Source organism: Porites lutea, chromosome 11 (genome assembly GCF_958299795.1).
Source record: "Porites lutea chromosome 11, jaPorLute2.1, whole genome shotgun sequence".
In the NCBI taxonomy this organism is placed as follows: Eukaryota; Metazoa; Cnidaria; class Anthozoa; order Scleractinia; family Poritidae; genus Porites; species Porites lutea.
The window spans coordinates 21,331,575-21,343,339 of NC_133211.1; the positions used below are offsets into that span (position 1 = coordinate 21,331,575).

Consider the following 11,765-nt stretch of genomic DNA (forward strand, 5'->3'; position numbering starts at 1 on the left):
CATGATAATGAACGCTAATATGAAAACGCCCAAAACAGACAAACTTCCAGATGTAAATATAAGTCTTCTGGCAAAACAAATGTGCATAATAAATAAATTGCGTAGGAAAAGTCTGAGATTCCAAACAACAAATGTTCGACCTGGTCAGCTGCTAAATCATCTTGTGGGAAAACTGACTGGTGGAACATGAAATTAATGCGTGAAAATACGACTTCTGGATTGACAACAGAAAACAAAAAGTATTTAATTACAGATCCTGAAACGTCAATCTTTTTAAACACAAATATTTTAACATGAGTCTTGAATAAAGTCCCGCAGTAGGCAAGCCACAATTTTAACGCTGCACTAGTTGCTTCTGAAACTGTTCAGCGAAGCCGCCTCATTTGTCATTCACCGACGTGTTCTAAGATGAATGTCATGAATCGCATTTACTAGCCACCGGTAATAATTTTTGAAAGAAAACATTACAAAAATGATAACACACATCGTCCGATCATGAATTGAGCTTCAACTAACGCGTCAATTTAAAAGAATAAGTAGTTCAAAAGTTGGAGAAGGCTATTCACTGGATGACTGTCTATCCAGTAGATAGCGCAATTGGTTTTCCAAATTAGCCTATCTGCTGGATTGTGTCTTATCCGGTGGATATACAGCGCTATGCAACGTTTGAACGACCGAGGCATCATTGCGATGTAAAGTGACTTAAGGCAAATTTACTTGTGTATACAGCTGTTTCGAGAAAGGTTGTCGGAAAAAGTGCACGCGACAATCCCGAAAGGTATTGTTGGTGGTTTTTAGTTCACTGTTTTTTAAAGAAATTTCAAAGAATGGCACGAGAGGCCATGGGCGTATTTTTGCGAGTGCTAAAGGAAAGCAACAAAAGTAGGTTCGACAGCTACAGTGTCAAGAACTAGTGTATTGATCATATCCCAAATTACCTTTCGGGATTGTCGCGTGCACAGTTTTTGCGACAACCTTCTCGAAATAAAGCTGTATAAACTTGACATCTACTGATAAAAGCACCTCTCTATGGACACAATATCATGTAGCATAAATTAATTCATTCTTGAATACACCTAAGTTTCAAGTGTTCAGTTGTCAGCATTTTTCAAGCTCAGAAGTAACATCGCACCTCTTGGAAAGTCTTCGCACTGCTTTTCAAAAAATGACACTTCTTAGTGAAAACATGCCTGTTATGCATGCAGGCTACTTCAGTATCGGGTCGCACTACCCGATCACGCTATCATAGCGCTTTAAGGATTTTCTTTCAGGTAAATTAAAACACACACGCGTAAATAAGTCTAGCAAAGTAAAAAAGTACCCCGATTCTACACTGAGCCTTCGTTTGGACACCATGCGTTTGCAAAGTGACAGTCCATCTATATACTGCCCTTATTGAACTTGACAGGAAACTAATCAAACTCGTTACAGGAATTTTGTTTATATTGGATCTTCTTCTGTATTTATATACACTGCGAATAGTTGCTCTTTGCTCGAAAATCGTACTCTCGCTCGCACAACGCGATGCTTGCGCTTTCGCCGCTCGTGTACTCACGGGAGAGAATGCTCGCAGTCTAGTTTTAGTGAGCTTTAGCGCAGACGTTTTTGAGCGTTGCACGTCAACCCGGAAGTGGCTTTTTTGCTTTCTTGGGCAGTGGTCTCGCCCAAATTTTAAGCAAATCTTCTCTGTAAGAGTTGAAACACTTAGCAAGTCAAATCTGGTAGCGTGAAGGCATATTAAAAGGGAAAACGCCTGACTTCCGCTTGACGTGCGTTGTTCAAACTCGCCTCTGCTCAAACTCCCTACTACAGAAAAAGCCACGCCAAAAGCGCACATTTAGTACTTAGAGATGTACCAACATCATTTGGCGGGAAAAAGCGATAGCCGTCTTTAATTCTACGACGGAGTAAGCTAAATTGTCCCAGTATTCTAAATTGTCCCATGCATGCAGTTTTCATGCAATCGGGAATAAAAGTAACCGTGTAAACTTTTCTGGTGAAAACAAAAAAATGAAGCTTTCAGTAGTATCTATGTAAGACAAATCTCGCAAAGTAGTCGTCCTCTTCCTCGAATCTTAAGGTCTCTATTGAAACAACATGGAGTCACAGTAACAGCGAGCCTTCTTAGCTCTTAATAAAGGAAATTCAAAATGGTGTGAAGATCGGTGAAACGCAAGAAAGAGGAAACATCACATGAAGTCAAATTAAATTAGGTAACTGAGACTACCAAAGCACTCCGATTTACAGGTTAAAGAAAATGAACAATAAACAACGGGTAACAGTCAAAGTAAATTTGTCTGCACTCTTTTTAGCAAAACAAATTAGTTAGCAGGTAGCAATAACGCTGATCCGCGCATGTACTGAGGATATGTGTATTTAGTAAAATCCAGCTAGTGGTCTATTATAAATGCTGCGTTTTGATTGGTTGAGCTACTAGTAGTAGCCCATTAGTAGCGAAAAGTTCCGGATTTCTGGCGACAAAAAGGGATTTACGTCTAGCTTTAACTAGCTAAAAGTTGTTTTGTCTCGATATTTTCGACCAACTAGTTGGATTTTACTAAAACAATTATTCCTCTCGCCTTCATGGCCTATGAGTTAATAGCCCATTCGCCCTTCGGCCTCATGGGCTATCGACTCAGAGCCCATTCGGGCTCAAGGAAGGCTTCCGCCCTCGTTCCTCGTGGCTTCGCTGCTCACCCCCAACGCGTGCTCTTGATGTACGGCGACTCAGAGGCAAAAGAGATTGCTCGCAGTCTGCAAAAACACATACCGGTCAATAAGCATTAAATTTGAAATGTTGTAGTGGTTATGCAAGTTTAAAAGCATCTATAACTAGTACTAAAAAAGTCAAGATTTTAATGTTTTGGAGATTTTAATATAATTTTGCCAGGAAAAAACGACATTACTTATTACTTCCTTACTAACAGTTTCTTTATAAGCCATAATCACTTAAAGCTGAAATCATGGGTGTATTTAATGAATAACACCTTTGCTATGGAAGCTGGATATATCAAGAGCATGTCTATCCATACTTTAACTGACCACCTTTTGTAAAATTATGCCAGCATCAACTAATCATTGAGGAGCTTACACGAATTACAAATATTTTTTCTCTGTACTTTGCCCCCTAAATGGTCCGTCCCTTAGAGGTCACGTAGCCTGAAATCAGTACAAGTTTTCGTGGTCAAGCTTCGCTAGACATTCACTTCGCTAGCTAAAGAAGGCCTGAAAATAAGGCCAGGTTCCTCTGCTTCCTTAATTCTTGAAGAATGGGATGAATTAAAAATGGCGGACATAAAAAAATTCTCAGAGACTCAAAAAAACTAAAACCTTAGTTTGCGATAATCAACAGTTTGCTTAAGCCTGTTCGTCAGAGCGAGAGCGACTTCGCTCTGCAGCTGCAGTGAATCTCATCATTTACATGATTTCTTGCAATTATTTTAGTGTTTTTAACCTAATAAAACGTCCTTACTTCTTAATCCGTAGACCTAATCCCTCAACTAATTTTCGCTAAAGATACACGTTGTCGAGCAAATCAAACAATAAGTATCTTAAAGTGAGGAGATCAATTTGCAAAAGAGCAATGTACATAGAAACCAAGGTTACCATTTCCTTTTTCCCATGTACCAACATGACGTTGGTTAAACAAATTTTTAGGAAATTTACTAAAATTAACGGCGCCATTCTTGAAAACAAGTTTGTCCTCACTCGAAAATTTTTAAACGTAAGGAATCTCGTCTATTTCAGTGATAAAAATAAAAGATACTTACAGATAATTTGGTATTTACACACCCCCGATCGCGTTTTCTCGTCTCGGTAACTGAATATCTTATGAATGAAGCCCGAGACATTTGTCCGCAGTGGAGGTGACAAAAAGAGGGCGCGGTTAACTTCCACGATCAACTAAACAAATAGGCACGGGGTTTCTAGCCTTTGCTCAAGAAAGAGAAGCATTTAAAAAGGCTTTTTTTTTCCAAAAATCTGCCATCCGTTTTCTCTAAGAAAAAAGAGCTCGGGTTACTTACGTAACACTAATATGTGACACTAGAAGAGTGATTTTATGTCCATTCAAATGATCGCCAGAGGCCATATCTAACGAAGGGTACAGCCGACTGTATCGGAGACAGACATTCTTGAGACAAGCACTAAGTATCTGTCCTAGAAAGGTGTCCGCTTTAATTATATAGTGCCCGGGAGAAAACTGAATGAAATACGACACGGATCAACCGGCCGTTTTAGATTTGTGAGGTGTCCATAAGAAAGAGTCGACCGTATTAAGAGAAAATACTTGCAATACTGTTCGCCTGTTAAACATAAATCGTGGGTAAAAGGTAGCACAGTTTTAGCTTAAACGATATTTTCGCTGGATACTCAGGCACCTCAGTAGGCGGGTAAAATGGTGGATATCCATTCCCATATACGTGAGTTACGTCCTCGCTAGCTGTCCATACCTTCCACCCACGACCTAGTCAGGAAAAAATACTTTATCTTGTGGATACTACAAAGGTTCGCGGAAGTCGATATAAAGAAAAAGCTAACTTTTAGTCAAATTAATAATTACATGTACAATTTTTTATGGCCAGCTTGGGCCTTACGAAGCAGACGATCCACGGAAACGATGCTTATAACTGTCTAGTTGTTCCAGTTTAAACACGTCATTTTTGTATATTATATCGTACTTTTCGTTGCATTAATTGCGATGTTTGAGCTCGATATTTATCGTAAAAGTTTCAAACGGATCAAACTTGATGGAAACTCCATACAACACCACTTGGATGTGATTCTGAGTAGCCGCGTCACCAGAACAGCGTAGAAATCACCGCTCATTTAACTCTTTAAGCCATAAGAGTCTGAATAGTGATGAGCATGAAATTTCTCCATATCAATCAATGCTTTATCAACGGAACAATTTAGATTTCTGGGAAACTGCCCACCTACCCCTTCCCTAACCTAACATTTTGCCTCAAGTGAGAAGAAAATGTTAACGTTGGGTCAGGGGAGGGGTAGGTGGACAGTTTCCCAGAAGCCTAAATTGATCCATATTAACTACAGTGGTAATGAGAATTGAGGAAATGATCACCGACGATGAATCTAAAACTCGCAAACTCCCTTCATGACCCTCCTGGGTAAAAAGTTTAGGCCCAAATAAAACTTCACAATAATTCTTTTAAAATACCAGTGACAAAGAACCGTACATAGGAAGGTCTGAGGTGATATGCATATGGTAAAATATTGACATTTTAAAGAGACTTTTTAAAACTACACAAGAGTACAGATACGGTTTAGTTCAGTGTTGAAGTGTGGGGCTTAAAGACTCGTTTAAGATTAGTACACCTTGACTCTAGGCAATCTAAAGCAAATTGAAGGCAACATGAAACAAGATCGTTAATGAATCAGTCATTTACTGACAAATAAGCCACCTTGACCCACTTAATGTAAATTTAGTTTGCATGTCTTAGTTCACTCTCGTTATGTCTTCGCCCCTTTAGTCCGAAGCCAAACTTCAGTGAGAAAACCATGCACGAAATCAGACAACGTTTTCACGAGGGTAGAGTACATTTGTCAAAAACGATTTGCGTAATAATTTAGTGTGCGGTTTTTTGTTGCGATTTCAAGTAGCTATAACTGAGAAGTACCTAGGTTCGTTAGGTTTCAGGCTTAAAACGCGAGCGCTCTAACGATTTTGCAGATCTTAATCTGCAAATACTACTGAAAGGTACGAAAACGGTAGCATTGTGCTGCCACAAATTCTCAACCTCTTGGCGAATATTCAATACCATTTATAAACAGCAAAGAGAGAATTTATTTACAAAAGAAAAGAGAAACTGTCAAGCTGTTTACCAAGTTGATCTTTATCACGGCGTGACTGTATGACTTTTCTGTTTATCCGGAAAGCAACTGAAGCGGAGATTAAAAAAGATCCTTCGAGATTTTCAGAATTGAAAATCGTTATTTTTTCTTTTATGATGGACTCGACGTTGCCATACAAAAGTAAATTTGAAGCTGGTGAAATAAAGTAAAATGCCTAGGGCACTATCTAACATTATGTAAACGAGTTTTAGGTTTTTAAATACAATATTCACGCACTAGAAGTATTAATTGCGTAACATTCAAAATTGAGAAAGTTAAAATACGGACATGTTGCTCAAAAAATATAATACAATGTTTATATTTCCTACGTCTGTTTATTGAGATCATCATCGATAGTAATCACAGCTATTGCACAACAGTTAATGATGTGAAATAACAGAAACTGTAGAAACTGTGTACGTAGTAAAGTAGTTAAAAAATACCCAGTATTTTTAATTTTCGTTTTATTGCACGCTCTTTCTATGAAAAATCTTTTAATTCGTTGATTGTTATCGAAGCTAATATAACGAATTTCACGTTCAAAATCGGCGTTTAATCTGCAAAACAATTGTGGTTAATCTTGTCCATTTCCTTTCCTTAAGACATTTGGACTTTCTACGACAATTTTTGATTTATTGCTTCGCGAAGGGACATACGATTTATTTCGAGAAAGGAAAAAATTAAAACAACGTTTGACCTTAACCGCGCTTTCTTAAAATTTGCATAAACCGGTTGTTAGAAATAGAGAAACAGCTAGCTTTTTTAACTTCAGAAACTCGATAATTTGTATGTACCACCATAAACGTGAACCGGTCGCCATTCTTTGGTACCAGCTGCGAGAAAAAAGGTTTCTTTTCGGCTCTCAGGAAGCTCTAAATTAAAGAAATTAGCCCATCCGTCAAAAACAATAAAATCATAAACAGAAAAAAAATAATCATTCCATTATGGCGGCTTAGTTCTGTAAAATTATAAAACGTTGGCCAATGTAAAAATATCAGTTGCTAAAAAAGCGGAAAAATTAAGGTGACCGTATGTCATGAACGATTTAGTCCCAATTCATTTGACCTAATTTGTAGCCGGAAAGTATTCTACATTAGGCTTTGAGCAAAGGGCGTGCAAAGTAGAAAAAACAAGCCACGCAATATTATTACTGTGAAATTATTGTTCGAACAACAATTTAGGTGACTGCGCTATGAGATAAAAGCTCGTTAATCTTCATTTGTCGTGTAACGGGGAACACTTCGTAATCTTCTTGCCGAATGAGCGAATCCACCATGAGTTCATGTTGAAGATCGTTCATTCATATGAACGATTGACGAGTTGAATGCGATTTTTGCAGAAGCTAGAAAGAAAAGCGAAAAAGAAAGTTAATATTTGTAAGTCGGACTATATTGAACACATTTTTCTCTTCCAAAAATATAACTGAAACGATTTGTGTTCATAACTCAGGTGATTATTTTTTTTTTTCGTCTCTGATGCTTTAAATGCAGAGGATTCTATATTTTGGAAAACATCGGAGGCAACGAAAGCCAAAAACCGGAACAAGAAGCAAGCGGGAGTGCTTAACAGGACCTGTTAGATTTCACCATATATAGTGTACCCATATAAAGACCTACAAACAGACCGGCTTGGTCTTGAATTAGAGAATTCCTTATCGCGACACTGTCAAATATTATAGCGTAAGCCTGTAAGCCTGTGTTGGCATAATCTTTCGTATGAGACCTTCCGGGCGAAAAATTGCCTCTAAACATCTGGTTCAGGTGGCAACAACCAATCAGAAGATAGCATTCGCGGCCACTCGAGTCCGCATGCATAATCAGGTCAAATGGAATACAAACACCGGTGTGAGTATATGGGCTGCTTTTGAAAAAAAAAGAAAGAAAGAAACCATTAACAGATCGGCAGGATCGCGGCGCGGTGATCCGCTCCGTTGAGTAAACGTGCGGCTCGGGCCGCAGAATTGAAGCGGCATAAAAGCCTGCGAGAGCGCTTGACGGCCGAAACCGCGGCAACGGCATCAGCAGGCAAGAACGGCTTTTAAATGACTTAATTTTGTACTTTGCAAAGAACCGTCCTGGGATGAGTGCAGAATGATTGACAGCCAGCTGGCGGTCTCTAAGCACGTGGGTTCTTCACTGACCCCTCAGTGTCAGCTGGCTGTTTAATAAATCAAACTCGTCGCGACGAGAAGACATGACACCTGTCCCCGAGTTTTCGCGTACGGAAAAAAGCCGCCATTTGATTGGCCCAAATCGATGGTTACCAAAGCGACCATTTTTATATCCTCAAGGCAGGTTGCCTCGCATTCAACAGGTTGCTGGGTTTATTTTCTGTTAAGAAGATAACTTGGGTGGTTAATAATCTAATATGCGCGGTTTTTTTCTCTGATATAGTGTCTTTTCCAAATTTGAGGGGAAAATAAATAGAGAGATTGTTCCCCACAACAGCGAGAAGAGCGACAGCCTCAGACATCCGGAGGATCAACAAAACTCCTTCCACCGAATTAGCATTATTAGATTTGCATTGTTTTGGCACTTTAAGCGGAATGACCAATACGGTTTTAATTGACGCAGTCCGTGGGGACTTCTCAATGGCAAGATCGTAAACAGAGATAGCATCCTGCGCTCGGCTCACTTTGCAAGAAAAACAATCATCACAACCGATCTGCGGGGAAATCACCCACAAAAATTCATAACTCTATAAAGTTTTAGTTTTCTGGTAGCTAAGAAACGGTTCCTTATCACAGGTAAGCAAAAAACTGGCCCCCGCCCTCCGCAATCTTCCCACGGTATCCTTATTATCCATAACCGATATTGTGAGATGATCTTTATTCTAATAAACGCCAACGCAGCTTTTCCGCTTGTTTACTTGTACTTTTTAAATCTCCGTAGTATACTTAAGCGATAGTTCTGGAAAACTGCTTGGCCGCGCCTAATACGACTACGCCTTAAAAGAGAAAGAAAAATAACAGTTTGACTGCACCGAAGAAACTACTATACTATGGCAAAAAATATATATTTCGATCAACTCTTTATCATTCAAAACAGTCCAAAAATAAGATGCAAATTTCGGAATGTTGTGACAATTCATTGACAATCCCTTAGTGTCGTAAGTCATTACCGATGCGCTGTTCTATTGTTCAAAGCACGTGGCATGAATTCGAAACAAACTGGACAAAAATTACCGCGCAACATCCACGTTTTGCGCTCAAAATCAGTCACGCGTGAGAAAAAAAGGAGCAAAACTCCCAATTTTTGCCTTGATATTTAAGCAATTCAAGGTTCAACGAACGATAACACGGTAATTTATCGGATGAGTCAAATGCTGTGTCAACTTCGTGGCTCGGTTCAACACTTGGCGCGCAAACCCATTTAAAAACACACACCGAAAACGACCGCAATTCTATAGAACGGACCAATCAGAGGGTTGTGCGGCGAACCAAGGGCGGGGCACTGAGCGGGTTTTGCTTCCCTTCATTGGTTCTTTTGTGTTCAGCGTGAGGTGACGTGTCACGGCGTCACAGAAAACCAACGCAAGTTCAAACTCGGATGTAAATTAAAAATAGAAATTGCCACGATCAGTTTGAGCTAGTTCACTCGCTGTTAACGTGTCGAGCCGAGCGCAACAGAGCTCGAACTCCCGCGAACCGTAAATAACTCCATACACCTGTGGCTTCAACGCGCAGCATTAAGCCAAGTGACTTTGATCTCGGAGCGCAAGACGCATCTCCGCAAGTAAAACAGTACAGGTAAAACTTAGCCGATTAACTCCAGCCGCTTAGTAATGATGGTGTTCCAAGGAAGCGAGCTCAACTCGCCAAGTCCTCCGCCTCAAGTACCCACGGTTGACGAGACCGAGGAAGAACCCAAAAAGTCTCTTCAGCACGTCAAGCGTCCGATGAACGCGTTTATGGTCTGGAGCCAGATCGAGCGAAGAAAAATGGCAGAAGAACACCCTGATATGCACAACGCGGAGATCAGCAAACGCCTTGGCAAGCGCTGGAAGCTGTTATCAGAGAGCGAGAAGAGACCGTTTGTAGAGGAGTCGGAGCGCCTTCGCATCAGACATATGCAAGCTTACCCAGATTACAAGTACCGACCTCGCAAGAAGAAACAACCGAACAAGCAGAAAAACGGTGGAGGACAAGAAAGTAAAAACTCTTCTTCCTCGTCCGAGGGAAACTCGCGCAAGAACCCAGCAGAGGCAACAGGAACGAAGCGCGAAGCCCTCCCCGGCGCACACGCATTTCCTGGACTGGGCTCTTCCAAGAAACACGTTAACTCGCACGCAGAACCGCCTTTCAAGAAACAGCGCCGCGATTTCGTTTCGCCGATCACTCCACCGCCAAACGTACCTGATGCAATCGGCACGACGCCCGAGGATCCTATAGATCAGCTATCCTTGTACGATGATTTTGAGCAGGCCTTTAAACAAGATCAACAAGTTCCAACGATGAACCCTAACCAACAGATACCAAACTCTTGGCCGAGCTTAGAATTTGGCAACATGAACTTCAATGGATTGCCCGTGTCTCCTTTACTTGATCTGAATGGGGCAAATGGGGGACAATTTGATTTTCCCGATCTATATACACCGCCGGAGGTGTCTGAACTTATTCAAGGCCAATGGCTAGAAAACTCTCTTGGACATTTGTAGCTAGCAGATTTCAATTTCTGCCGTTCACTTCTCTACAAGTGAGGACACTCTTTCTAACTTATGGAATTTCCGCTTCGAATGATTTTTTATAAAAACACTGCAGCACACGAGAGGGTTTATTTGGACCCTACGATTTTTCTAACAGCTAAGGACACGTTTTTCTGTGTATATTTTTTTCGACCGAAGTTTATTGCGTTCTTTTGTATCGATTGATATCCATTCTCGTTTTAGAGAGCTTTTATTACGATAATTGTACAAAAAAAGGATTCTAAATAATTTAACAGTGTTGTATTTTTACTAAATTCTCTCTTTCCTCGCCGTGAGGAGTGCGTTTTAAAGTGAATCGAAATTGAAGAAGAGAATATTATAATACTATTATTATGAAAATTAAAACTCCGTGTGTTTATTCTCATATACGCGCGCGCTCACCACACATGGCAAAGTGCAGCTCGTGAACATAGACTTTTTAAACCGAATTGTGAAAACCTCAGCACGCCAGTAAACTTACTGTTAACAAGACGCGAGTTCGCCGACATCAGAAATTCCCGATTTCGGCAAGAAATTGCAACATGGTGTTTGGATAGCTGCGTTCGACGCATCGTTGAGCAAACTGAATTTTTTATGACCGAAGAATAGAAACTTGCGACGGGTATTTCGGGTTAAGAAACAAGTATCGAAAGAAAAGACGACTCGATATGGCTTCAAGACAATTCGAACACTCCGGCGGCGGACATTATTTAGGCAAAGAAAACGTTCGGGTGAAAATGGCGCGAGATTAGTGCGCGTCTCTTGCCGTTTTGGGTGGGGTATGACGCTGACTACATATGTTTTTCACACCGCATATTTTAAAACTTAGCTTTCTAAGCCATTTAAATTTGAATTGAAAATGTTAAGCTGATCAAATTAACTCTTATAACTCAATAGTTCGTGGAGTTAAGAAAAATACGCTACGGAGTGCTGTTTCCTTATTTTTCAACGAATTTGATCACGTTACGGGGAACTCGGGTTTCCCCCTACTAAAACGTGTCCACTTAAAGTTTGTCATAAATATTTTATGCCATCGTAATGGATCATCGCTAGAATCACGGGCCAGATCACGTTTCTGATTTCAATAAACAAAATGGAAATAGCCCTTGAAACTAGCAGTTCTCCCAAAACATTGCAAAACATTCCGCGCACGTTTTCCTATTTTGAAAAAAAGCTGACGCACGAGGTTTTGTTTACAGAATTTCAAAAAGGCATCACATTATTCCTCGTGT

At 40.2% G+C, this 11,765-nt stretch overlaps 1 protein-coding gene across 1 annotated transcript; it reads left to right on the forward strand.

The window, feature by feature from the left end:
* The first annotated feature begins 9,406 nt into the window (after positions 1–9,406).
* On the forward strand, positions 9,407–10,899 carry LOC140952239 (uncharacterized). Its single transcript, XM_073401669.1, has one exon. The coding sequence runs from the start codon at positions 9,634–9,636 to the stop codon at positions 10,504–10,506; it is 873 nt and encodes a 290-aa protein (XP_073257770.1). The 5' UTR covers positions 9,407–9,633; the 3' UTR covers positions 10,507–10,899.
* The last annotated feature ends 866 nt before the right edge of the window (positions 10,900–11,765 follow it).